The sequence below is a fragment of the Scyliorhinus canicula genome, chromosome 9, assembly GCF_902713615.1.
Source record: "Scyliorhinus canicula chromosome 9, sScyCan1.1, whole genome shotgun sequence".
Lineage (NCBI taxonomy): Eukaryota > Metazoa > Chordata > Chondrichthyes > Carcharhiniformes > Scyliorhinidae > Scyliorhinus > Scyliorhinus canicula.
The window spans coordinates 138,325,303-138,353,302 of record NC_052154.1 but is presented as its reverse complement, the minus strand read 5'-3'; the positions used below and the strand labels follow the sequence as shown (position 1 = coordinate 138,353,302).

Below are 28,000 nucleotides of genomic sequence, written 5' to 3'. Positions count from 1 at the left end.
GCTACAATGGGCAGGTGGTCCTGGCTGCAATGGGCAGGCGGTTCTGGCTGCAATGGGCAGGCGGTTCTGGCTGCAATGGGCAAGTGCTCCAGGCTGCAGTAGACAGGTGGTCCTGGCTGCAATGGGCAGGTGTTCCTGGCTGCAATGGGCAGGGGCCCTGGTTGCAATAGGCAGGTGGTCCTGGCTGCAATGGGAAGATGATCCTGGCTGCAATGGGCAGGTGGACCTGGCTGCAATGGGCAGGTGGTCCTGGCTGCAATGGGCAGGTGGTCCTGGCTGCAATGGGCAGGTGGTACTGACTGCAGTGGGCAGGTGGTACTGACTGCAGTGGGCAGGTGGTCCTGACTGCAATGGGCAGGTGATTGAGGCTGCAATGGGCAGGTGGTCCAGGCTGCAATGGGCAGGTGGTCCTGGCTGCAATGGGCAGGTGGTCCAGGCTGCAATGGGCAGGTGGTCCTGGCTGCAATGGGCAGGTGGTCCAGGCTGCAATGGGCAGATAGTGTTGGCTGTAATGAACAGGTGGTCCTGGCTGCAATACGCAGGTGGTCTTGGCTGCAATGAGCAGGTAGCCCTGGCCGCAATGGGCAGGTGTTCCCTGGCCGCAATGGGCAGGTGTTCCCGGCTGAAATGGGCAGGTGCTCCTGACTGCAATAGTCAGGTGGTCCTTGCTGTAATAGACAGGCGGCTCTAGCTGCAATGGGCAGGTGGCTCTGGCTGCAATGGGCAGGTGGTTCTGTCTGCAATGGGCAGGTGGTTCTGGCTGCAATAGGCAGGTGGTTCTGGCTGCAATGGGCAGGTGTTCCTGACTGCAATAGTCAGGTGGTCCTGACTGTAATGGACAGGCGGCTCTAGCTGCAATGGGCAGGTGTTCCTGACTGCAAAAGTCAGGTGGTCCTGACTGTAATGGACAGGCGGCTCTAGCTGCAATGGGCAGGTGGTTCTGTCTGCAATGGGCAGGTGGTCCTGGCTGCAATGGGCAGGTGGTCCTGGCTGCAATGGGCAGGTGGTCCTGGCTGCAATGGGCAGGTGGTCCTTGCTGTAATGGACAGGCGGCTCTAGCTGCAATGGGCAGGTGTTCCTGACTGCAAAAGTCAGGTGGTCCTGACTGTAATGGACAGGCGGCTCTAGCTGCAATGGGCAGGTGGTTCTGTCTGCAATGGGCAGGTGGTCCTGGCTGCAATGGGCAGGTGGTCCTGGCTGCAATGGGCAGGTGGTCCTGGCTGCAATGGGCAGGTGGTCCTTGCTGTAATGGACAGGCGGCTCTAGCTGCAATGGGCAGGTGGCTCTGGCAGCAATGGGCAGGTGGTTCTGGCTGCAATGGGCAGGTGGCTCTGGCTGCAATGGGCAGGTGGCTCTGGCTGCAATGGGAAGGTGGTTCTGTCTGCAATGGGCAGGTGGTTCTGGCTGCAATAGGCAGGTGGTTCTGGCTGCAATAGGCAGGTGGTTCTGGCTGCAATGGGCAGGTGTTCCTGACTGCAATAGTCAGGTGGTCCTGACTGTAATGGACAGGCGGCTCTAGCTGCAATGGGCAGGTGGTTCTGTCTGCAATGGGCAGGTGGTCCTGGCTGCAATGGGCAGGTGGTCCTGGCTGCAATGGGCTGGTGGTCCTGGCTGCAATGGGCAGGTGGTCCTGGCTACAATGGGTAGGTAGTTCTGGCTGCAATGGGCAGGTGGTCCTGGCTGCAATGGGCAGGTGGTTCTGTCTGCAATGGGCAGGTGGTTCTGTCTGCAATGGGCAGGTGGTTCTGGCTGCAATGGGCAGGTGGTTCTAGCTGCAATGGGCAGGTGGTCTTGGCTGCAATGGGCAGGTAGTTCTGGCTGCAATTGCAGGAGGTCCTGGCTGCAATGGGCATGTGATGTTGGCTGCAATGTGCAGTTAGCCCTGGCCGCAATGGACAGGTGTTCCCAAGTGAAATGGGCAGGTGTTCCTGACTGCAATAGTTGGGTGGTCCTGGCTGTAATGGACAGGTGGCTCTAGCTGCAATGGGCAGTTGGTTCTGGCTGCAATGGGCAGGTGGAACTGGCTGCAATGGGCAGGTGGACCTGGCTGCAATGGGCAGGTAGACCTGGCTGCAATGGGCAGGTAGAACTGGCTAAAATGGGCAAGTTGTCCTGGCTGCAATGAGCAGGTGGTCCAGGCTGCAATGGGCTGGTTGACCTGGCTGCAGTGGGAAGATGGTGCTGGCTGCAATGGGAAGATGGTGCTGGCTGCAATGGGAAGATGGTCCTGGCTGCAGTGGGAAGATGGTGCTGGCTGCAGTGGGAAGATGGTCCTGGATGCAGTGCGAAGATGGTGCTGGCTGCAGTGGGAAGATGGTCCTGGCTGCAGTGGGAAGATGGTCCCAGCTGCAGTGGGAAGATGGTCCTGGCTGCAGTGGGAAGATGGTGCTGTCTGCAGTGGGAAGATGGTGCTGGCTGCAGTGGGAAGATGGTGCTGGCTGCAGTGGGAAGATGGTCCTGGCTGCAGTGGGAAGATGGTGCTGGCTGCAGTGGGAAGATGGTGCTGGCTGCAGTGGGAAGATGGTGCTGGCTGCAGTGGGAAGATGGTCCTGGCTGCAGTGCGAAGATGGTCCTGGCTGCCATGGGAAGATGGTCCTGGCTGGAGTGGGAAGATTGTCCGAGCTGCAGTGGGAAGATAGTGCTGGCTGCAGTGGGAAGATGGTGCTGGCTGCCGTGGGAAGATGGTCCTGGCTGCAGTGGGAAGATGGTCCTGGCTGCAGTGGGAAGATGGTGCTGGCTGCAGTGGGAAGATGGTGCTGGCTGCAGTGGGAAGATGGTGCTGGCTGCAGTGGGAAGATGGTCCTGGCTGCAGTGGGAAGATGGTCCTGGCTGCAGTGGGAAGATGGTGCTGGCTGGAGTGGGAAGATGGTGCTGGCTGCAGTGGGAAGATGGTGCTGGCTGCAGTGGGAAGATGGTGCTGGCTGCAGTGGGAAGATGGTGCTGGCTGCAGTGGGAAGATGGTGCTGGCTGCAGTGGGAAGATGGTGCTGGCTGCAGTGGGAAGATGGTCCTGGCTGCAGTGGGAAGATGGTCCTGGCTGCAGTGGGAAGATGGTGCTGGCTGCAGTGGGAAGATGGTGCTGGCTGCAGTGGGAAGATGGTCCTGGCTGCAGTGGGAAGATGGTCCTGGCTGGAGTGGGAAGATGGTCCTGGCTGGAGTGGGAAGATGGTGCTGGCTGCAGTGGGTAGATGGTGCTGGCTGCAGTGGGAAGATGGTCCTGGCTGCAGTGGGAAGATGGTCCTGACTGCAGTGGGAAGATGGTCCTGGCTGGAGTGGGAAGATGGTGCTGGCTGCAGTGGGAAGATGGTCCTAGCTGGAGTGGGAAGATGGTCCTGGCTGCAGTGGGAAGATGGTGCTGGCTGCAGTGGGAAGATGGTGCTGGCTGCAATGGGAAGATGGTCCTGGCTGCAGTGGGAAGATGGTGCTGGCTGCAGTGGGAAGATGGTCCTGGATGCAGTGCGAAGATGGTGCTGGCTGCAGTGGGAAGATGGTGCTGTCTGCAGTGGGAAGATGGTGCTGGCTGCAGTGGGAAGATGGTGCTGGCTGCAGTGGGAAGATGGTCCTGGCTGCAGTGGGAAGATGGTGCTGGCTGCAGTGGGAAGATGGTGCTGGCTGCAGTGGGAAGATGGTGCTGGCTGCAGTGGGAAGATGGTCCTGGCTGCAGTGGGAAGATGGTGCTGGCTGGAGTGGGAAGATGGTCCTGGCTGCAGTGGGAAGATGGTGCTGGCTGCAGTGGGAAGATGGTCCTGGCTGCAGTGGGAAGATGGTCCTGGCTGCAGTGGGAAGATGGTGCTGGCTGCAGTGGGAAGATGGTCCTGGCTGCAGTGGGAAGATGGTGCTGGCTGCAGTGGGAAGATGGTCCTGGCTGCAGTGGGAAGATGGTGCTGGCTGCAGTTGGAAGATGTTCCTGGCTGCCATGGGAAGATGGTCCTGGCTGGAGTGGGAAGATTGTCCGAGCTGCAGTGGGAAGATAGTGCTGGCTGCAGTGGGAAGATGGTGCTGGCTGCCGTGGGAAGATGGTCCTGGCTGCAGTGGGAAGATGGTCCTGGCTGCAGTGGGAAGATGGTGCTGGCTGCAGTGGGAAGATGGTGCTGGCTGCAGTGGGAAGATGGTGCTGGCTGCAGTGGGAAGATGGTCCTGGCTGCAGTGGGAAGATGGTCCTGGCTGCAGTGGGAAGATGGTGCTGGCTGGAGTGGGAAGATGGTGCTGGCTGCAGTGGGAAGATGGTGCTGGCTGCAGTGGGAAGATAGTGCTGGCTGCAGTGGGAAGATGGTGCTGGCTGCAGTGGGAAGATGGTGCTGGCTGCAGTGGGAAGATGGTGCTGGCTGCAGTGGGAAGATGGTCCTGGCTGCAGTGGGAAGATGGTCCTGGCTGCAGTGGGAAGATGGTGCTGGCTGCAGTGGGAAGATGGTGCTGGCTGCAGTGGGAAGATGGTCCTGGCTGCAGTGGGAAGATGGTCCTGGCAGGAGTGGGAAGATGGTCCTGGCTGGAGTGGGAAGATGGTGCTGGCTGCAGTGGGTAGATGGTGCTGGCTGCAGTGGGAAGATGGTGCTGGCTGCAGTGGGAAGATGGTGCTGGCTGCAGTGGGAAGATGGTGCTGGCTGCAGTGGGAAGATGGCCCTGGCTGCAGTGGGAAGATGGTGCTGGCTGCAGTGGGAAGATGGTGCTGGCTGCAGTGGGAAGATGGTGCTGGCTGCAGTGGGAAGGTAGTCCTGGCTATAGTGGGAAGATGGTGCTGGCTGCAGTGGGAAGGTGGTCCTGGCTGCAGTGGGAAGATGGTGCTGGCTGCAGTGGGAAGATGGTGCTGGCTGCAGTGGGAAGATGGTGCTGGCTGCAGTGGGAAGATGGTGCTGGCTGCAGTGGGGAGATGGTGCTGGCTGCAGTGGGAAGATGGTGCTGGCTGCAGTGGGAAGATGGTGCTGGCTGCAGTGGGAAGATGGTGCTGGCTGCAATGGGCAGGTGGTCCTGGCTGCAATGGGCTGGTGGTCCTGGCTGCAATGGGCAGGTGGTCCTGGCTACAATGGGTAGGTAGTTCTGGCTGCAATGGGCAGGTGGTCCTGGCTGCAATGGGCAGGTGGTTCTGTCTGCAATGGGCAGGTGGTTCTGTCTGCAATGGGCAGGTGGTTCTGGCTGCAATGGGCAGGTGGTTCTAGCTGCAATGGGCAGGTGGTCTTGGCTGCAATGGGCAGGTAGTTCTGGCTGCAATTGCAGGAGGTCCTGGCTGCAATGGGCATGTGATGTTGGCTGCAATGTGCAGTTAGCCCTGGCCGCAATGGACAGGTGTTCCCAAGTGAAATGGGCAGGTGTTCCTGACTGCAATAGTTGGGTGGTCCTGGCTGTAATGGACAGGTGGCTTTAGCTGCAATGGGCAGTTGGTTCTGGCTGCAATGGGCAGGTGGAACTGGCTGCAATGGGCAGGTGGACCTGGCTGCAATGGGCAGGTAGACCTGGCTGCAATGGGCAGGTAGAACTGGCTAAAATGGGCAAGTTGTCCTGGCTGCAATGAGCAGGTAGTCCAGGCTGCAATGGGCTGGTTGACCTGGCTGCAATGGGCAGGTGGTCCTGGCTGCAATGGGCAGGTGGTGTTGGCTGCAATGGACAGATAATCCTGGCTGCAGTGGGAAGATGGTCCTGGCTGCAGTAAGATGGTCCTGGCTGCAGTGGGAAGATGGTCCTGGCTGCAGTGGGAAGATGGTGCTGGCTGCAGTGGGAAGATGGTGCTGGCTGCAGTGGGAAGATGGTGCTGGCTGCAGTGGGAAGATGGTGCTGGCTGCAGTGGGAAGATGGTCCTGGCTGCAGTGGGAAGATGGTGCTGGCTGCAGTGGGAAGATGGTGCTGGCTGCAGTGGGAAGGTGGAGCTGGCTGCAGTGGGAAGATGGTGCTGGCTGCAGTGGGAAGATGGTGCTGGCTGCAGTGGGAAGATGGTGCTGGCTGCAGTGGGGAGATGGTCCGAGCTGCAGTGGGAAGATGGTGCTGGCTGCAGTGGGAAGATGGTCCTGGCTGCAGTGGGAAGATGGTGCTGGCTGCAGTGGGAAGATGGTGCTGGCTGCAGTGGGAAGGTGGAGCTGGCTGCAGTGGGAAGATGGTGCTGGCTGCAGTGGGGAGATGGTGCTGGCTGCAGTGGGAAGATGGTCCTGGCTGCAGTGGGAAGATGGTCCTGGCTGCAGTGGGAAGATGGTGCTGGCTGCAGTGGGAAGATGGTGCTGGCTGCAGTGGGAAGATGGTGCTGGCTGCAGTGGGAAGATGGTGCTGGCTGCAGTGGGAAGATGGTGCTGGCTGCAGTGGGATGATTGTGCTGGCTGCAGTGGGAAGATGGTGCTGGCTGCAGTGGGAAGATGGTGCTGGCTGCAGTGGGAAGATGGTGCTGGCTGCAGTGGGAAGATGGTCCTGGCTGCAGTGGGAAGATGGTGCTGGCTGCAGTGGGAAGATGGTCCTGGCTGCAGTGGGAAGATGGTGCTGGCTGCCGTGGGAAGATGGTCCTGGCTGCAGTGGGAAGATGGTGCTGGCTGCAGTGGGAAGATGGTCCGAGCTGCTGTGGGAAGATGGTCCTGGCTGCAGTGGGAAGATGGTGCTGGCTGCAGTGGGAAGATGGTGCTGGCTGCAGTGGGAAGATGGTGCTGGCTGCAGTGGGAAGATGGTGCTGGCTGCAGTGGGAAGATGGTGCTGGCTGCAGTGGGAAGATGGTGCTGGCTGCAGTGGGAAGATGTTCCTGGCTGCAGTGGGAATATGGTGCTGGCTGCAGTGGGAAGATGGTCCTGGCTGCAGTGGGAAGATGGTGCTGGCTGCAGTGGGAAGATGGTCCTGGCTGCTGTGGGAAGATGGTGCTGGCTGCAGTGGGAAGATGGTCCTGGCTGCAGTGGGAAGATGGTCCTGGCTGCAGTGGGAAGATGGTCCTGGCTGCAGTGGGAAGATGGTGCTGGCTGCAGTGGGAAGATGGTCCTGGCTGCAGTGGGAAGATGGTGCTGGCTGCAGTGGGAAGATGGTCCTGGCTGCAGTGGGAGATGGTGCTGGCTGCAGTGGGAAGATGGTGCTGGCTGCAGTGGGAAGATGGTGCTGGCTGCAGTGGGAAGATGTTCCTGGCTGCAGTGGGAAGATGGTGCTGGCTGCAGTGGGAAGATGGTGCTGGCTGCAGTGGGAAGATGGTGCTGGCTGCAGTGGGAAGATGGTGCTGGCTGCAGTGGGAAGATGATGCTGGCTGCAGTGGGAAGATGGTGTTGGCTGCAGTGGGAAGATGGTGCTGGCTGCAGTGGGAAGATGGTCCTGGCTGCAGTGGGAAGATGGTGCTGGCTGCAGTGGGAAGATGGTGCTGGCTGCAGTGGGAAGATGGTGCTGGCTGCAGTGGGAAGATGGTGCTGGCTGCAGTGGGAAGATGGTGCTGGCTGCAGTGGGAAGATGTTCCTGGCTGCAGTGGGAAGATGGTGCTGGCTGCAGTGGGAAGATGGTCCTGGCTGCTGTGGGAAGATGGTCCTGGCTGCAGTGGGAAGATGGTGCTGGCTGCAGTGGGAAGATGGTGCTGGCTGCAGTGGGAAGATGGTCCTGGCTGCAGTGGGAAGATGGTGCTGGCTGCAGTGGGAAGATGGTGCTGGCTGCAGTGGGAAGATGGTGCTGGCTGGAGTGGGAAGATGGTCCTAGCTGGAGTGGGAAGATGGTCCTGGCAGCAATGGGAAGATGGTCCTGGCTGGAGTGGGAAGATGGTGCTGGCTGCAGTGGGAAGTTGGTGCTGGCTGCAGTGGGAAGATAGTGCTGGCTGCAGTGGGAAGATGGAGCTGGCTGCAGTGGGAAGATGGAGCTGGCTGCAGTGGGAAGATGGTGCTGGCTGCAGTGGGAAGATGGTCCTGGCTGCAGTGGGAAGATGGTCCTGGCTGCAGTGGGAAGATGGTCCTGGCTGGAGTGGGAAGATGGTGCTGGCTGAAGTGGGAAGATGGTCCTAGCTGGAGTGGGAAGATGGTCCTGGCTGCAGGCGGAAGATGGTGCTGGCTGCAATGGGAAGATGGTGCTGGCTGCAATGGGAAGATGGTCCTGGCTGCAGTGGGAAGATGGTGCTGGCTGCAGTGGGAAGATGGTCCTGGATGCAGTGCGAAGATGGTGCTGGCTGCAGTGGGAAGATGGTGCTGTCTGCAGTGGGAAGATGGTGCTAGCTGCAGTGGGAAGATGGTGCTGGCTGCAGTGGGAAGATGGTCCTGGCTGCAGTGGGAAGATGGTGCTGGCTGCAGTGGGAAGATGGTGCTGGCTGCAGTGGGAAGATGGTGCTGGCTGCAGTGGGAAGATGGTCCTGGCTGCAGTGCGAAGATGGTCCTGGCTGCCATGGGAAGATGGTCCTGGCTGGAGTGGGAAGATTGTCCGAGCTGCAGTGGGCAGATAGTGCTGGCTGCAGTGGGAAGATGGTGCTGGCTGCCGTGGCAAGATGGTCCTGGCTGCAGTGGGAAGATGGTCCTGGCTGCAGTGGGAAGATGGTGCTGGCTGCAGTGGGAAGATGGTGCTGGCTGCAGTGGGAAGATGGTGCTGGCTGCAGTGGGAAGATGGTCCTGGCTGCAGTGGGAAGATGGTCCTGGCTGCAGTGGGAAGATGGTGCTGGCTGGAGTGGGAAGATGGTGCTGGCTGCAGTGGGAAGATGGTGCTGGCTGCAGTGGGAAGATGGTGCTGGCTGCAGTGGGAAGATGGTGCTGGCTGCAGTGGGAAGATGGTGCTGGCTGCAGTGGGAAGATGGTGCTGGCTGCAGTGGGAAGATGGTCCTGGCTGCAGTGGGAAGATGGTCCTGGCTGCAGTGGGAAGATGGTGCTGGCTGCAGTGGGAAGATGGTGCTGGCTGCAGTGGGAAGATGGTCCTGGCTGCAGTGGGAAGATGGTCCTCGCTGGAGTGGGAAGATGGTCCTGGCTGGAGTGGGAAGATGGTGCTGGCTGCAGTGGGTAGATGGTGCTGGCTGCAGTGGGAAGATGGTCCTGGCTGCAGTGGGAAGATGGTCCTGACTGCAGTGGGAAGATGGTCCTGGCTGGAGTGGGAAGATGGTGCTGGCTGCAGTGGGAAGATGGTCCTAGCTGGAGTGGGAAGATGGTCCTGGCTGCAGTGGGAAGATGGTGCTGGCTGCAATGGGAAGATGGTGCTGGCTGCAATGGGAAGATGGTCCTGGCTGCAGTGGGAAGATGGTGCTGGCTGCAGTGGGAAGATGGTCCTGGATGCAGTGCGAAGATGGTGCTGGCTGCAGTGGGAAGATGGTGCTGTCTGCAGTGGGAAGATGGTGCTGGCTGCAGTGGGAAGATGGTGCTGGCTGCAGTGGGAAGATGGTCCTGGCTGCAGTGGGAAGATGGTGCTGGCTGCAGTGGGAAGATGGTGCTGGCTGCAGTGGGAAGATGGTGCTGGCTGCAGTGGGAAGATGGTCCTGGCTGCAGTGGGAAGATGGTGCTGGCTGGAGTGGGAAGATGGTCCTGGCTGCAGTGGGAAGATGGTGCTGGCTGCAGTGGGAAGATGGTCCTGGCTGCAGTGGGAAGATGGTCCTGGCTGCAGTGGGAAGATGGTGCTGGCTGCAGTGGGAAGATGGTCCTGGCTGCAGTGGGAAGATGGTGCTGGCTGCAGTGGGAAGATGGTCCTGGCTGCAGTGGGAAGATGGTGCTGGCTGCAGTTGGAAGATGTTCCTGGCTGCCATGGGAAGATGGTCCTGGCTGGAGTGGGAAGATTGTCCGAGCTGCAGTGGGAAGATAGTGCTGGCTGCAGTGGGAAGATGGTGCTGGCTGCCGTGGGAAGATGGTCCTGGCTGCAGTGGGAAGATGGTCCTGGCTGCAGTGGGAAGATGGTGCTGGCTGCAGTGGGAAGATGGTGCTGGCTGCAGTGGGAAGATGGTGCTGGCTGCAGTGGGAAGATGGTCCTGGCCGCAGTGGGAAGATGGTCCTGGCTGCAGTGGGAAGATGGTGCTGGCTGGAGTGGGAAGATGGTGCTGGCTGCAGTGGGAAGATGGTGCTGGCTGCAGTGGGAAGATAGTGCTGGCTGCAGTGGGAAGATGGTGCTGGCTGCAGTGGGAAGATGGTGCTGGCTGCAGTGGGAAGATGGTGCTGGCTGCAGTGGGAAGATGGTCCTGGCTGCAGTGGGAAGATGGTCCTGGCTGCAGTGGGAAGATGGTGCTGGCTGCAGTGGGAAGATGGTGCTGGCTGCAGTGGGAAGATGGTCCTGGCTGCAGTGGGAAGATGGTCCTGGCAGGAGTGGGAAGATGGTCCTGGCTGGAGTGGAAAGATGGTGCTGGCTGCAGTGGGTAGATGGTGCTGGCTGCAGTGGGAAGATGGTGCTGGCTGCAGTGGGAAGATGGTGCTGGCTGCAGTGGGAAGATGGTGCTGGCTGCAGTGGGAAGATGGCCCTGGCTGCAGTGGGAAGATGGTGCTGGCTGCAGTGGGAAGATGGTGCTGGCTGCAGTGGGAAGATGGTGCTGGCTGCAGTGGGAAGGTGGTCCTGGCTATAGTGGGAAGATGGTGCTGGCTGCAGTGGGAAGGTGGTCCTGGCTGCAGTGGGAAGATGGTGCTGGCTGCAGTGGGAAGATGGTGCTGGCTGCAGTGGGAAGATGGTGCTGGCTGCAGTGGGAAGATGGTGCTGGCTGCAGTGGGGAGATGGTGCTGGCTGCAGTGGGAAGATGGTGCTGGCTGCAGTGGGAAGATGGTGCTGGCTGCAGTGGGAAGATGGTGCTGGCTGCAGTGGGAAGATGGTCCTGGCTGCAGTGGGAATATGGTGCTGGCTGCAGTGGGAAGATTGTCCGAGCTGCAGTGGGAAGATGGTGCTGGCTGCTGTGGGAAGATGGTGCTGGCTGGAGTGGGAAGATTGTCCGAGCTGCAGTGGAAGATGGTCCTGCCTGGAGTGGGAAAGATTGTCCGAGCTGCAGTGGGAGATGGTCCTGGCTGCAGTGGGAAGATGGTGCTGGCTGCAGTGGGAAGATGTGCTGGCTGCAGTGGGAAGATGGTCCTGGCTGCAGTGGGGAAGATGGTGCTGGCTGCAGTGGGAAGATGGTGCTGGCTGCAGTGGGAAGATGGTGGCTGGCTGCATTCGGAAGATGGTCCTGGCTGCAGTGGGAAGATGGTGCGGGCTGCAGTGGGAAGATGTGCGGCTGCAGTGGGAGATGGTGCTGGCTGCAGTGGGAAGATGGTGCTGGGCTGCAGTGGGAAGATGGTGCTGGCTGCAGTGGGAAGATGGTGCTAGCTGCAGTGGGAAGATGTCCCTGGCTGCATTGGGAAGATGGTCCTAGCTGCAGTGGGAAGGTGATCCTAACTGCATTGGGAAGATGGTCCTGGCTGCAGTGGGAAGATGTTCCTGGCTGCAGTGGGAAGATGGTGCTGGCTGCAGTGGGAAGATGGTGCTGGCTGCAGTGGGAAGATGGTCCTAGCTGGAGTGGGACGTTGGTCCTGGCTGCAGTGGGAAGATGGTGCTGGCTGCAATGGGAAGATGGTGCTGGCTGCAATGGGAAGATGGTCCTGGCTGCAGTGGGAAGATGGTGCTGGCTGCAGTGGGAAGATGGTGCTGGCTGCAGTGGGAAGATGGTCCTGGATGCAGTGGGAAGTTGGTGCTGGCTGCAGTGGGAAGATGGTGCTGGCTGCAGTGGGAAGATGGTGCTGGATGCAGTGGGAAGATGGAGCTGGCTGCAGTGGGAAGTTGGTGCTGGCTGCAGTGGGAAGATGGTGCTGGCTGCAGTGGGAAGATGGTGCTGGCTGCAGTGGGAAGATGGTGCTGGCTGCAGTGGGAAGATGGTCCTGGCTGCAGTGGGAAGATGGTGCTGGCTGCAGTGGGAAGATGGTCCTGGCTGCAGTGGGAAGATGGTGCTGGCTGCAGTGGGAAGATGGTCCTGGCTGCAGTGGGAAGATGGTGCTGGCTGCAGTGGGAAGATGGTGCTGGCTGCAGTTGGAAGATGTTCCTGGCTGCCGTGGGAAGATGGTCCTGGCTGGAGTGGGAAGATTGTCCGAGCTGCAGTGGGAAGATAGTGCTGGCTGCAGTGGGAATATGGTGCTGGCTGCCGTGGTAAGATGGTCCTGGCTGCAGTGGGAAGATGGTCCTGGCTGCAGTGGGAAGATGGTGCTGGCTGCAGTGGGAAGATGGTCCTGGCTGCAGTGGGAAGATGGTCCTGGCTGGAGTGGGAAGATGGTGCTGGCTGCAGTGGGAAGATGGTGCTGGCTGCAGTGGGAAGATGGTGCTGGCTGCAGTGGGAAGATGGTGCTGGCTGCAGTGGGAAGATGGTGCTGGCTGCAGTGGGAAGATGGTGCTGGCTGCAGTGGGAAGATGGTGCTGGCTGCAGTGGGAAGATGGTGCTGGCTGCAGTGGGAAGATGGTGCTGGCTGCAGTGGGAAGATGGTCCTGGCTGCAGTGGGAATATGGTGCTGGCTGCAGTGGGAAGATGGTCCTGGCTGCAGTGGGAAGATGGTGCTGGCTGCAGTGGGAAGATGGTCCTGGCTGCAGTGGGAAGATGGTGCTGGCTGCAGTGGGAAGATGGTCCTGGCTGCAGTGGGAATATGGTGCTGGCTGCAGTGGGAAGATGGTCCTGGCTGCAGTGGGAATATGGTGCTGGCTGCAGTGGGAAGATGGTCCTGGCTGCAGTGGGAAGATGGTGCTGGCTGCAGTGGGAAGATGGTCCTGGCTGCAGTGGGAAGATGGTGCTGGCTGCAGTGGGAAGATGGTCCTGGCTGCCGTGGGAAGATGGTGCTGGGTGCAGTGGGAAGATGGTCCTAGCTGCCGTGGGAAGATGGTGCTGGCTGCAGTGGGAAGATGGTGCTGGCTGCAGTGGGAAGATGTTCCTGGCTGCAGTGGGAAGATGGTGCTGGCTGGAGTGGGAAGATGGTGCTGGCTGCAGTGGGAAGATGGTGCTGGCTGCAGTGGGAAGGGTGTCCTGGCTGCAGTGGGAAGATGGTCCTGGCTGCAGTGGGAAGATGGTGCTGGCTGCAGTGGGAAGATGGTGCTGGCTGCAGTGGGAAGATGGTGCTGGCTGCAGTGGGAAGATGGTGCTGGCTGCAGTGGGAAGATGGTCCTGGCTGAAGTGGGAATATGGTGCTGGCTGCAGTGGGAAGATTGTCCGAGCTGCAGTGGGAAGATAGTGCTGGCTGCCGTGGGAAGATGGTGCTGGCTGCCGTGGAAAGATGGTCCTGGCTGCAGTGGGAAGATGGTCCTGGCTGGAGTGGGAAGATGGTGCTGGCTGCAGTGGGAAGATGGTGCTGGCTGCAGTGGGAAGATGGTGCTGTCTGCAGTGGGAAGATGGTGCTGGCTGCAGTGGGAAGATGGTGCTGGCTGCAGTGGGAAGATGGTGCTGGCTGTAGTGGGAAGATGGTGCTGGTTGCAGTGGGAAGATGGTGCTGGCTGCAGTGGGAAGATGGTGCTGGCTGCAGTGGGAAGATGGTGCTGGCTGCAATGGGATGATGGTGCTGGCTGCAATGGGAAGATGGTCCTGGCTGCAGTGGGAAGATGGTGCTGGCTGCAGTGGGAAGATGGTGCTGGCTGCAGTGGGAAGATGGTCCTGGATGCAGTGGGAAGATGGTGCTGGCTGCAGTGGGAAGATGGTGCTGGCTGCAGTGGGAAGATGGTGCTGGCTGCAGTGGGAAGATGGTCCTGGCTGCAGTGGGAAGATGGTGCTGGCTGCAGTGGGAAGATGGTCCTGGCTGCAGTGGGAAGATGGTGCTGGCTGCAGTGGGAAGATGGTCCTGGCTGCAGTGGGAAGATGGTGCTGGCTGCAGTGGGAAGATGGTGCTGGCTGCAGTTGGAAGATGTTCCTGGCTGCCGTGGGAAGATGGTCCTGGCTGGAGTGGGAAGATTGTCCGAGCTGCAGTGGGAAGATAGTGCTGGCTGCAGTGGGAAGATGGTGCTGGCTGCCGTGGTAAGATGGTCCTGGCTGCAGTGGGAAGATGGTCCTGGCTGCAGTGGGAAGATGGTGCTGGCTGCAGTGGGAAGATGGTCCTGGCTGCAGTGGGAAGATGGTCCTGGCTGGAGTGGGAAGATGGTGCTGGCTGCAGTGGGAAGATGGTGCTGGCTGCAGTGGGAAGATGGTGCTGGCTGCAGTGGGAAGATGGTGCTGGCTGCAGTGGGAAGATGGTGCTGGCTGCAGTGGGAAGATGGTGCTGGCTGCAGTGGGAAGATGGTGCTGGCTGCAGTGGGAAGATGGTGCTGGCTGCAGTGGGAAGATGGTGCTGGCTGCAGTGGGAAGATGGTCCTGGCTGCAGTGGGAATATGGTGCTGGCTGCAGTGGGAAGATGGTCCTGGCTGCAGTGGGAAGATGGTGCTGGCTGCAGTGGGAAGATGGTCCTGGCTGCAGTGGGAAGATGGTGCTGGCTGCAGTGGGAAGATGGTCCTGGCTGCAGTGGGAAGATGGTGCTGGCTGCAGTGGGAAGATGGTCCTGGCTGCAGTGGGAATATGGTGCTGGCTGCAGTGGGAAGATGGTCCTGGCTGCAGTGGGAATATGGTGCTGGCTGCAGTGGGAAGATGGTCCTGGCTGCAGTGGGAAGATGGTGCTGGCTGCAGTGGGAAGATGGTCCTGGCTGCAGTGGGAAGATGGTGCTGGCTGCAGTGGGAAGATGGTCCTGGCTGCCGTGGGAAGATGGTGCTGGCTGCAGTGGGAAGATGGTCCTAGCTGCAGTGGGAAGATGGTGCTGGCTGCAGTGGGAAGATGGTGCTGGCTGCAGTGGGAAGATGTTCCTGGCTGCAGTGGGAAGATGGTGCTGGCTGGAGTGGGAAGATGGTGCTGGCTGCAGTGGGAAGATGGTGCTGGCTGCAGTGGGAAGATGGTCCTGGCTGCAGTGGGAAGATGGTCCTGGCTGCAGTGGGAAGATGGTGCTGGCTGCAGTGGGAAGATGGTGCTGGCTGCAGTGGGAAGATGGTGCTGGCTGCAGTGGGAAGATGGTGCTGGCTGCAGTGGGAAGATGGTCCTGGCTGCAGTGGGAATATGGTGCTGGCTGCAGTGGGAAGATTGTCCGAGCTGCAGTGGGAAGATAGTGCTGGCTGCCGTGGGAAGATGGTGCTGGCTGCCGTGGAAAGATGGTCCTGGCTGCAGTGGGAAGATGGTCCTGGCTGGAGTGGGAAGATGGTGCTGGCTGCAGTGGGAAGATTGTGCTGGCTGCAGTGGGAAGATGGTGCTGTCTGCAGTGGGAAGATGGTGCTGGCTGCAGTGGGAAGATGGTGCTGGCTGCAGTGGGAAGATGGTGCTGGCTGTAGTGGGAAGATGGTGCTGGCTGCAGTGGGAAGATGGTGCTGGCTGCAGTGGGAAGATGGTGCTGGCTGCAGTGGGAAGATGGTGCTGGCTGCAGTGGGAAGATGGTGCTGGCTGCAGTGGGAAGATGGTGCTGGCTGCAGTGGGAAGATGGTGCTGGCTGCAGTGGGAAGATGGTGCTGGCTGCAGTGGGAAGATGGTGCTGGCTGCAGTGGGAAGATGGCGCTGGCTGCAGTGGGAAGATGGTGCTTGCTGCTGTGGGAAGATGTTCCTGGCTGCAGTGGGAAGATGGTGCTGGCTGCAGTGGGAAGATGGTGCTGGCTGCAGTGGGAAGATGGTCCTTGCTGCAGTGGGAAGATGGTGCTGGGTGCAGTGGGAAGATGGTGCTGGCTGCAGTGGGAAGATGGTGCTGGCTGCAGTGGGAAGATGGTCCTAGCTGTCGTGGGAAGATGGTGCTGGCTGCAGTGGGAAGATGTTCCTGGCTGCAGTGGGAAGATGGTCCTGGCTGCAGTGGAAGATGGTGCTGGCTGCAGTGGGAAGATGGTGCTGGCTGCAGTGGGAAGATGGTCCTAGCTGTCGTGGGAAGATGGTGCTGGCTGCAGTGGGAAGATGTTCCTGGCTGCAGTGGGAAGATGGTCCTGGCTGCAGTGGGAAGATGTTCCTGGCTGCAGTGGGAAGATGATGCTGGCTGCAGTGGGAAGATGGTGTTGGCTGCAATGGGAAGGTGGTCCTGGCTGCAGTGGGAAGATGGTGCTGGCTGCAGTGGGAAGATGGTGCTGGCTGCAGTGGGAAGATGGTCCTGGCTGCAGTGGGAAGATGGTGCTGGCTGCAGTGGGAAGATGGTGCTGGCTGCAGTGGGAAGATGGTGCTGGCTACAGTGGGAAGATGGTGCTGGCTGCAGTGGGAAGATGTTCCTGGCTGCATTGGGAAGATGGTCCTAGCTGCAGTGGGAAGGTGATCCTAACTGCATTGGGAAGATGGTCCTGGCTGCAGTGGGAAGATGTTCCTGGCTGCAGTGGGAAGATGGTGCTGGCTGCAGTGGGAAGATGGTCCTGGCTGCAGTGGTAAGATGGTGCTGGCTGCAGTGGGAAGATGGTGCTGGCTGTAGTGGGAAGATGGTCCTGGCTGGAGTGGGAAGATGGTGCTGGCTGCTGTGGGAAGATGGTGCTGGCTGCAGTGGGAAGATGTTCCTGGCTGCATTGGGAAGATGGTCCTAGCTGCAGTGGGAAGGTGATCCTAACTGCATTGGGAAGATGGTCCTGGCTGCAGTGGGAAGATGTTCCTGGCTGCAGTGGGAAGATTGTGCTGGCTGCAGTTGGAAGATGGTCCTGCCTGCTGTGGGAAGATGGTGCTGGCTGCAGTGGGAAGATGTTCCTGGCTGCATTGGGAAGATGGTCCTAGCTGCAGTGGGAAGGTGATCCTAACTGCATTGGGAAGATGGTCCTGGCTGCAGTGGGAAGATGTTCCTGGCTGCAGTGGGAAGATGGTGCTGGCTGCAGTGGGAAGATGGTCCTGGCTGCAGTGGGAAGATGGTCCTCGCTGCAGTGGGAAGATGGTCCTGGCTGCAGTGGGAAGATGGTGCTGGCTGCTGTGGGAAGATGGTGCTGGCTGGAGTGGGAAGATTGTCCGAGCTGCAGTGGGAAGATGGTGCTGGCTGCAGTGGGAAGATGGTCCTGCCTGGAGTGGGAAGATTGTCCGAGCTGCAGTGGGAAGATGGTCCTGGCTGCAGTGGGAAGATGGTGCTGGCTGCAGTGGGAAGATGGTGCTGGCTGCAGTGGGAAGATGGTCCTGGCTGCAGTGGGAAGATGGTGCTGGCTGCAGTGGGAATATGGTGCTGGCTGCAGTGGGAAGATGGTCCTGGCTGCAGTGGGAATATGGTGCTGGCTGCAGTGGGAAGATGGTGCTGGCTGCAGTGCGAAGATGGTCCTGGCTGCAGTGGGAAGATGGTGCTGGCTGCAGTGGGAAGATGGTCCTGGCTGCAGTGGGAAGATGGTGCTGGCTGCAGTGGGAAGATGGTGCTGGCTGCAGTGGGAAGATGTTCCTGGCTGCAGTGGGAAGATGGTGCTGGCTGGAGTGGGAAGATGGTGCTGGCTGCAGTGGGAAGATGGTGCTGGCTGCAGTGGGAAGATGGTCCTGGCTGCAGTGGGAAGATGGTCCTGGCTGCAGTGGGAAGATGGTGCTGGCTGCAGTGGGAAGATGGTGCTGGCTGCAGTGGGAAGATGGTGCTGGCTGCAGTGGGAAGATGGTGCTGGCTGCAGTGGGAAGATGGTGCTGGCTGCAGTGGGAAGATGGTCCTGGCTGCAGTGGGAAGATGGTGCTGGCTGCAGTGGGAAGATGGTCCTGGCTGCAGTGGGAAGATGGTCCTGGCTGCAGTGGGAAGATGGTGCTGGCTGCAGTGGGAAGATAGTGCTGGCTGCAGTGGGAAGATGGTGCTGGCTGCAGTGGGAAGATGGTGCTGGCTGCAGTGGGAAGATGGTGCTGGCTGCAGTGGGAAGATGGTGCTGGCTGCAGTTGGAAGATGTTCCTGGCTGCCGTGGGAAGATGGTCCTGGCTGGAGTGGGAAGATTGTCCGAGCTGCAGTGGGAAGATAGTGCTGGCTGCAGTGGGAAGATGGTGCTGGCTGCCGTGGGAAGATGGTCCTGGCTGCAGTGGGAAGATGGTCCTGGCTGCAGTGGGAAGATGGTGCTGGCTGCAGTGGGAAGATGGTGCTGGCTGCAGTGGGAAGATGGTGCTGGCTGCAGTGGGAAGATGGTGCTGGCTGCAGTGGGAAGATGGTGCTGGCTGCAGTGGGAAGATGGTCCTGGCTGGAGTGGGAAGATGGTCCTGGCTGCAGTGGGAAGATGGAGCTGGCTGCAGTGGGAAGATGGTGCTGGCTGCAGTGGGAAGATGGTGCTGGCTGCAGTGGGAAGATGGTGCTGGCTGCAGTGGGAAGATGGTCCTGGCTGGAGTGGGAAGATGGTGCTGGCTGCAGTGGGAAGGTGGTGCTGGCTGCAGTGGGAAGATGGTGCAGGCTGCAGTGGGAAGATGGTCCTGGCTGCAGTGGGAAGATGGTCCGAGCTACAAAGGGAGATGGTTCTGGCTACATCGGGCAGGTGGTCCTGGCTTCAAATAGAAGATGGTTCTGGCTGCAATGGGCAGGTGGACCTGGCTGCAATGGGCAGGTGGACCTGGCTGCAATTGGCAGGTGGACCTGGCTAGAATGGGCAGGTGGACCTGGCTGCAATTGGCAGGTGGACCTGGCTACAATGGGCAAGTGGACCTGGCTACAATGGGCTGGTGGTCCTGGCTGCAATGGGGAGGTTAATCTGGTTGTAAGATTTGGAAGATGATCCTGATGCAATGGAAAGATAGTCCTGCTGCAATGGAAAGATGGTTCGGCTACAATGGGAAGGTGATCCTTCAATGGGCAGGTGATCCTGGTTGCCGTCAATAGGTTGCCCTGGTTGCAATGGGTATATGGTCCGGTTTACAGTGAGCTTGTGGCCATGGTTGCCATTGGCAGATTGTTATGGTTGCAATGGGTATATGGTCCAGTTTACAGTGGGCTGATAGCCATGGTTGCCATTGGCAGATTGTTATGGTTGCAATGGGTATATGGTCCAGTTTACAGTGGGCTGATAGCCATGGTTGCCGTTGGCAGATTGTTCTGGTTGCAATGGGTATATGGTCCAATTTACAGTGGGCTGATAGCCATGGTTGCTGTCAACAGATTGCTCTGGTTTCCAGTTGTGCAGCTCTCTAATGGCCAGGATGAGTTAATGAGCTAATTTCCTTTGCTATTTCTGGAAATGTCTCCTCATTGTTATGAGGATGCACTGTCTATAAATTGAAAAGCTGGTCATGAGGAGATGTGTTGACTGGATGACAAGTCAGACAAGCAAGGCTATGACTTCTGAAAGAGGAGACTATAATTAGGGAGGCAAGTTCAGTTTTCTTTTGCTCTTGTTAATTTTCTCCCCTCTCCGATGGTTGTTCTGCTGCTTTTTATTGCACATTTTTGTATTTAACGTGACAGTCACATTGAGATGTTCGTTTCCATGTGGGCGACCCAATGTTTTTACTTAATCAACCATTTAAGTAGTAGTTAAAAAACATTACAGTGGGTGTCCAATCAGAAGTAATTTTGCACGGAGTAGCTAAATAGAGTATAGGAAGAGTTTTTTTTTCAAACTCACTGTGCCCCTGATTATTAAATAAAACCCTCGGATGCACTTTTTTCCAACTATAATTACTAACACCCCACACACAACCTGTCATGTTTGAAGTATGTTGGGAAGCCATCTGCAGGGTGTATTCTGCAGGGTGTATTCTGCGGATGCAGCCAACATTCACCCTCACAGGCACATAGGGAAAATTACCATGAATTGTCACCATCACAGAGAATGCTCGAATTCCCACATAAATAACTTTCTGGCTGCAGTGGGAAGATGGTGCAGGCTGCAGTGGGAAGATGGTCCTGGCTGCAGTGGGAAGATGGTCCGAGCTACAAAGGGAGATGGTTCTGGCTACATCGGGCAGGTGGTCCTGGCTTCAAATAGAAGATGGTTCTGGCTGCAATGGGCAGGTTCTTTGAAGTTCATTTCATACTTCAAGTGGAAAAAGGGTATCTTAATTTTACCTAACTGTGACCCAATCAGATATTGCATTTCATTCATATTTAAATAGTGCCCATATTTATGGACCAGTAATTAAGTAGATCACACTCTGGTTAGTGGCATGAGGATTGGATAAGGAATTAAGGAGAGCATCCTGGGCCTCCTCAGGATTGAAGTGCTTCCAAGTTGATTTCCCGACTAGTGCGCAGCATCTTGGAAAACTGGTGGCCACCGAGTAGATTTATGAATAAAAGGCTTATTAAGGCAAATAACTATTTACAGAGAGTGAGAAAAAGGCTACCGTACTCCAGGAATCCAAACTTCTAACTAACAGCCAAATCCTGGGCCTCCTTAGGATTGAAGTGCTTTCAAATTAATTTCCCTACTAGTACTCAGCCCCAGGGTCCGCGCGCTCTGGTCCAATTGGCCCTATGAACTACCTGACCCTCCGAGAACCCTTACTCTTAAAGGGGCAGGTTGCCCCACAGTGAAAATTCGGAACTAAGACAATCTTCTGCAGCTGACTGGATAACCTGATGCCACAACACTCCAGAGTCATGTCGAGTGTTGACAGTGCCCTTGTAACTGCAGGGTTGGACCTGTACGTGGGGCAAGAATTCTTGCCGTTCAAGTTCTGATAGCCTTGTAATCAAATGTCTTATTTTTAGGGTGACTTTCACAAGCAACAAGAAACCTACTGCACGGTTTTAGTTGACGACGAGTTGTCTGTGATTTCCTCTGATTGATACACTATCGGTACACTTCATGAAAAAACCCCTGTGCACCATTTGAATGCTGACATCAACATCTGCTTAAAAGAGAGAACAAAGGAATTTTAGTCACAAGTGTGAATCACTGTATTTCCAGGTGAAAGATATTAATAAAGTTGTCAGTTGATTATTAGAATTGTGCTTGTTGTGGGGAGAAATCTCTCCTTGTGAGTCAGAAGTTTGATGGACTCGGTTAGATTAATTTCTCATTCATTAAATATAATTACCAACTTTTACTACAGAGGAAAACCTTTGAAAGCAATTGGGTGTTGAATTTGGTATCGGCTTTGGCTGGTCATTGTGACAAGTTGACTAAGGCTGTGAGTGTAAAACTGGAGGGTATAGGCTAAAGATTAACCAAGTGTATGGGAGACAGGCAGGCAAGGATATTTTTCTGCATGAAGTAGTGCATATGCGACCGTTTCCCATTGAAAGAAATTAGTGATTCTCAACCAACTAAAAGATCCCAGTATAGCCTTACTGTTGGTGGAGAGACATTTGTGCTTTCTAATTTAACATTTCAAATCTGTGACCTTTCATCAGAACCTGAAACATTGGATTGAATGTTACCAAGTGTGTAGGTATCCTGACATCGGGATGAAAAGTAGATTGGAATCCCCACTTGCTGGCAATGGTACCGGCTTGAAACTTTTACCACAGGCAGCCTCCTAAATGGCCACGTACAGTAGGCGCCCCATGCTGCAGGCCCAATTACAGGGCTGGCAGCGCTGAAACCTCAGCAACGCCACTGGGAGAGGAGGTGACTGCTGAGGAATGCAGGAGACCTCAGGAGATTGGCTGGTATAAGTGAGAATTTTTAAAATAAAATTACGGGGCCGAGGGTCGTAGGGCAAACTCTTTGGGGATGGCTGCAGTTATAGCCTTCCCTACCCGCAACATCTTTGGTCCATGAAGCCTTTTGCTTTCATATTTGTGCTTTCTGTTGGGGAACTGCTCCTTTCTGGAGCTCTGCAGGCTTTCTCTTTCTGTGTTTCCGTCATAAAAGTGGAAATAGAGGCTAAAGTATAATTATATCCTGCTAAATTGTAAGTAGAACTGTGTGGAATTGCCTGTAGGTTAGTATGTTGTGCACTGTAGAAGTGAACTGTTGACTGCTAGACCAAAATTTTTGCTGTTCAATAAACTGTTTTGGTCCTCACTACACATGAGCATTCTATCTGGATCTGGGAGGGAAAATTGAATTTAATATGAAGTCTAGCGTGTGGCATGAAGTTGCAAGATGATGCCATAATTACAGATCATTTGGATTGTGAGAGATCGTCCTTCCTATATTAATTTGGCAGATTTACTTTTCTTTCTTGGCAAGGAGGATCCAGATTCTCCTAAGTTGTCCTCTTACTGTGAAACACAGCCTAAACTCTACTGATATATTCGCCAGGTCTCAGAGTGGGGATATCAGGCAATATCAAGCTTCCACATCTCCAGTTATTGCTGAACTGAGGTTGTTGAGATTGCTCTGGGCTCTAAGAAAGCTTGACTTGGCTGCCTGTACCCAATTCAATTTCTCCAATGCTAGTTGTGTTCCCATCAAGTGATGGGGTGAAATTAGACATTTGCGCATGTTGCATTTGCTTCTGGGCAGTGTCCTTTTGCAATACTGCTGACTTAAAAAGACAAAATTCCATGTGTAAAATCATTATTTAATAAACATGGTATGAGGCAATGCTACTTTGCACATTGTGATGTGAGAGTACCTTTAAGAAATGGGTGTTTATAAATGGGTGTGTATATAAATATCTGTAGTGAGAGTACCTTTAAGAAATGGGTGTTTATTACTGCAGTGATGTCAGAGAGTGGGTGGAGCTGGGCTGCCTGTCAGCTTTTTACTTCTGTTTTTGAGCAGGCTGCAGGGTGTGTTTTAGTTTTGTTTTCAGAGCTGGATAGCTGCAGTCACAGCCAGAAGGTGTATGAATCTCTCTCTGTAATCTAAAGACTGTAAATTGATCTGGGTGATGTAAAACTAATAACAGCAGTGACTTTAACCTGATGTGCTTCTGGTAAAAGGTGTTTTAAGTCTTATGGATGTTAAAAGGAAGTTATTAAGGATTACTTAGTGTTGTATTCTTTGCGGGTTGTATATGAATTGATGGTTGCTAAGATGTTTACTGTATGTTTTAAAAAGGTTAACTTGAGTTCATAGAATAAACATTGTTTTGCTTTAAAAATACTTTTCCATTTCTACCACACCTGTAGAGTGGGCCGTGCGCTCCTCATACCACAATCTATTAAAAGTTGTGGGTCAGGTGAACTCCATGATACACTTTAGGGTTCTCTAAACCCTGGCCCATAACAATTTGAGGGCTCAAGGAGGATAAAAGTCTATCTATTGAATTGGCATTGTGAACTTAAAGACAGTGAGGGTGAGCATATTGTGGGTGCCTTTCAGGTGTGTTATTATAGTTTAAGTGGGAAATGTATTGTGGACAATGGCTCTTTCAGAGGCTCTGAGGTTTTTGGGGTGGAGACGGTCACATGCAGTACCTTACGGACAGAGACGAAAAGTAGACTGTCAGATTTGGCAAAAACATTGCAATTAACATTACCTGACAAAATGCTAAAAGATGAGGTAATTATGATGGTGGCTAAGCATGTAAAATTGCCTGAGATACTGTTTGACTTATTGGAAATGGCAAAAATTCAGTTACAACTTAAACAAATGGAACATGAGAAATAATTAAAGCAGCTTGAATATAAAAGAGATAGAGAGGAGAAAGAAAGAGAAAGGGACATATAGATCAGGGAAAAAGACAAAGAGAGAGTTTGAACTTCAGAAAATGGCCATGAAACATGCCAGTCAGTTAAAATTGGCAGGCGTAAAGGGAAACATACAATTAGTTGATAGTGATGAGGATTGTGAGAAAGAGCTCCAAAGTCAAGGCTTGGTGGGAATCTATTTAAATATGTCCAAGCATTGCCAAGGTTTGACAAAAAGGAGGTGGAAGCCTTTTTCATTTCATTAGAGAAGGTGGCTAAACAAATGAAATGGCCACACAACATGTGGGTATTACTGATTCAAACAAAGCTGATAGGTAGGGCTAGTGAAGTGTTTGCATCACTACCGGAGTAGGTATCTGGGACGTATGAGGAGGTGAAAAAATCCATCTCAGGTGCATATGAACTGGTGCCTGAAGCCTACAGGCAAAGGTCTAGAAATTTAAGGAAAGAACCTGGTCAAACATACATGGAGTTTGAAAGGATCAAACAGAGTAATTTTGATAGGTGAATAAGGGCTTTGAAAATAGACCAAACGTATGAAGCTCTCAGAGAAATTATGCTTTTGGAGGAGTTTAAAAATTCAATTCCTGATGTAGTGAGAATTCCTGTGGAAGTGCAGAGGGTTAAAACTGTGAGATTAGCAGCTGAAATGGCAGATGATTATGAATTAGTTCATAAATCAAAGTTTGGCTTCCGACATCAGTTTCAGTCTGTGAGGGATAGAAACTGGGGACATGAGAAATACTCAAGTAGGAAAGGTAAATGTGATCTGATGGGAGATAAAAAGAAGAGTGTACCTCAGATTTAAAAAGAAATCCAGGAGGGTGGAAAAGAAATGACAAGTGTCAAATGTTTTCACTGTAATAAACTAGGCCATGTAAAGTCACAGTGCTGGTGGTTGAAGAAAAGCACTGGGAAGGCTTAAGTGGTAAAACAGGATGCGACAGTGGGGTTTGTGAAAGTGGGAAAGGAAAGCCCAAGTGAAGCGAAGGAGGTGCAAAAGATTGTACAGCCTGATCAAGAGGTGATTGATAAGAAGGTGCCAGATCTCTAAAGAATGTACTTGTGTGGGTAAAGGTTACTCATGTGTATCAGGAGGAGCAGGTAACAAAGTCACAATTTTAAGAGATACGGGATCTAGTCAATCTTTAATGGTAATAGAGAGGAGTTATGTAGTCTGGGAAGAATGTTGTCAGAAAAGATGGTAATATGTGGAATTCAGGGTGAGAGGAGTAGTGTTCAATTATATAAGATAAGGTTGGAAAGTCCAGTGAAGAATGGTGAAGTGGTAGTAGGAATAATAGAGAAACTATCTTGTCCAGGAATAGTTTATCTTGGGTAGTGATATAACTGGATTGCAGGTGGGAGTGATGTCCACTGTGGTTGATAAGCCAGTGCAAAATCAGACAACTGAAGTGTTGAAGGACAAATATCCTGGGATTTTTCTGGATTGTGTAGTAACATGGTCGCAAAGTCACAGGTAGAGCAGAAATAGAGAAATCAGAGAATGAAGATAAAGGTGAAGTGCAATTATCAGAAACAATTTTGATCAGATGGTTGGAAAAGAACAAGAACAGGTGGAGGATGAGGCAGATATTTTTAGTTCAGAAAAATTGTCAGAGTTACAACAGAAAGATGTTGAAATTAACTTGAGTTCACAGAATAAAGATTGTTTTGCTTTAAAAAATACTTTTCCATTTCTGCTCTACCACACCTGTAGAGTGGGCCGTGTGCTCCCCATACCACAATCTATTAAGAGTTGGGGTCAGGTGAACTCCATGATACACTTTGGGGTTCTCTAAACCCTGGCCCATAACAATATACCTCGGGTAAAATTAGAACATATTGGGTAGCAGTTTAATTCCATTAGTGCATTTGATTTTATAATTCATATGCTTTAAAGGTATGAGCAAGTTGTAAGGGTAAGGGTGCTGGATTTCAAATTAGGCTAGGCTAATGCCATCAGATTTTCTACTTTCTAGTAGATCTTATTTGAAATAGGTTTTGACAGTTTTAATCTAACACCTCATGGGCTTTGGTCTACTGTACTCAATTGTCTGGATTTCAGCACTGAAATGGTTTTTTATTAATGGATTAAGACATATTCAGATTAAAATCAGCCATCGTAACAAACCTATATGGCACGATAATAAATGTATTAATCCACTTGGATAAATCAGTGAAAACACTCATTACATAATAGGGGAATGTACCAGAAGCATTTAAAACTACCTTTGGGTACACAGATATTTTATTTCCTAAGCTATCATTCCTTACAGCTGCACACATCTGTAAACTGCACAAAGATATTTGTACGTTTAAAATGTATCAAAAGCACAAGGCCATTGCAAAATCTCTTTGGAAACACATAATTGAGTACCTTAGCAAAAGGTTAACTTGAGTCCTCGTAAAAGTACATGCATTTGTATTTCAAATCCTTTTAACCATGGTAACTATTGAAAAGCGATTAACCTCTCATTCTCATCTTTTAATAGAATGATTACTTGTGAATAATGAACATGACTATCAAATCATTCCTCAGTTACCAGGAGGTTTACTGATGCTAAAGTGTTGATGGTGTTTATGCTGCATTATTTTCTGCGCTGGTTGAGCCTCTGACTAATAGTTTATTTTCTGAAAACACTTGTTCAAGATTGTCCTTTTTATTATTGTGTAAACCTACTGGTCCCTGTGGGAGGATGTATCTTTGTTGGTTCACTGTTTTCTTACAAAGCTGATTTTGTTACTGCTATTGTAAGTGCGATCTGGTCAGATAGTTGCTGCATTTCATTTTGTGAGATTGTGATCGCAACAGTTGGATTGTGGTTAATTATATACACTCCACTCAGTTAAGACTTGATGTCTAGTGCAACCCTTGCTGTGTGCACTGATTGTTTTAAATCATCAATGAGTTGGAAGCAGCAAAATGTTGGGAGTAGATTTTCGGCATGCACCAGGGCACAAACCTGGCATTGCGAATCACCTCTTCGAGAAACTACCCCATTCAGAAAGACAGTTGGTCTGCAGCGCCAACTTTATCCCTGGCGACATGCTGAAAATCTACATGAAACATTCTGCCCTTAAAATAGAAAAAGATTCTGACTCTGGTATGCAGCAAGTTGTCAAGGTGTGGAATGCATTGCCTGAAACAATAGTGCTGTTTTTTAAAAAAAATCTGTGGAGAACTGTTTTTCTGGGGAGGAACAGGCTGGTTTTCATTCAGAACCTGACACTTGGCATTTTTTTGGAAAATTCCACCTAGTATGACGACTGAGGTTTTCTCATGGTGGACACCAAATGAGTTGGCAAAGAGGAAATAAGGTAAAAAATGTTGGTTGAGAGGCATGATTTGTCAATAAGTTGGCATATGGGCTATAAAGGGCCACGGGGTGAATGGGGGCCTGTGTTTGCATTGGGGTATGCGGGATGTAGGTACCGGGACATAGGGTGGCATAGGGAGTTGGAGGGACCATAGGGATGGGTACAGCAGCAGAGGTTGTCATGAAAGGTACTGGGATTCATGGTGTTATGTTCTGTGTTGTTGCCATGGCAAAGATGCACACAGAACATCTGGGGCTTGATTGTCCGCCCCGTCGCGCCGCATTTCTGCCTCGACCTGCCAGCGGGATTCTCCATTAGCCCGGTCGGCCAATGGGGTTCTCATTGTGGGGCAGCCCCACGCTATTGGGAAACCCCAGGGTGCCGGCAGCGGAGAATCCCGCCCCTAGTTTTTTGACTAGTAAGATGGCTTATTAACAAAATGAAAACAAACCAAAATAAGTGAATTCTCCTTGATCTACTACTAATGCGATTGTCCTCTAGTACGACTTACTACCAACTGCACATTTGTGGAGTCACATGATGAAATACTGTCCCCAGCTGCTGGTTGGAGGTTGTACATCCAACTATATACATTTGCTATGCATATGCATATCACCACATTCCCCTTACTTTGGAATTGTGAATGTTTGACAAATATAACAGTGCTTTACAAAACATGATATGCATAACAATTTCAAACATATCCTTTGTACACAGTTCATTACACGTTCAGTCTTTCAGGTTAAAGACATCTTCTTATTGGTCTCCTGAACCTTGACTGAATGCGTGATCTTATTTCATCTTTTGAAAGATTGGTTTTCTGGCTGGTCGTTGAGTCACCAACCCTTTCAGCCTTTTGAAGCGATGTTTCCTTGTCTGTGTGTTTTCTTGTACATTGACTTTATTGCCAATGCTTGTGTCTTCACTGCGGCTATCTGGTTGACCAACTGTCTCCTCGACTCATCTCTTATATTTCCTTCTCCTTTTCTTCTTAGCTTTAGTGGCATCATCCGTGAAGTTGGTCCTGTCCACACTCACATCTGTCTGTGCACCAGAGCATCATTCTTGCTACTAGTCTCAGCCAAGGGATTAGCTGTTTCTGGATCCCTTGCTGTAATTGCTATCTCTGGATCATCTGTTATGAAATCTGTTTTTTTGGTCTTCTGCCACATAGCTGATTCTGGAGACTTTGCCGGATTCTAGAGTTTTGGTTGATCCCTGGTGCTTGAGCTCGAATGCTGTACTGCATGCCCATCAACTGGGGAGGCATCTAATGTCGGAATACTTTTGGATGCTTTGAAAGTTGCAGATACGTTTGCGACTTCAGAAATGATCTGCAATCCCTTGCATTCCGGTGTCTTAGCTGGATCAATATCCTCAACATTAGGCATTACTTCTTCACTTTGTGTTTAGTCTCAATTAGTGGC

At 53.5% G+C, this 28,000-nt stretch overlaps 1 protein-coding gene across 1 annotated transcript; it reads right to left on the bottom strand.

Annotated features, from left to right (window-relative positions):
• Nucleotide 1: 1 nt before the first annotated feature.
• On the bottom strand, nucleotides 2-27,745 carry LOC119970939 (extensin-like). Its single transcript, XM_038806050.1, has 2 exons — nucleotides 27,612-27,745; nucleotides 2-1,703 (listed from the first exon to the last, which is right to left on the bottom strand). Exons 1-2 carry the CDS (start codon nucleotides 27,743-27,745, stop codon nucleotides 2-4), a joined length of 1,836 nt encoding a protein of 611 aa, XP_038661978.1.
• Nucleotides 27,746-28,000: the final 255 nt, after the last annotated feature.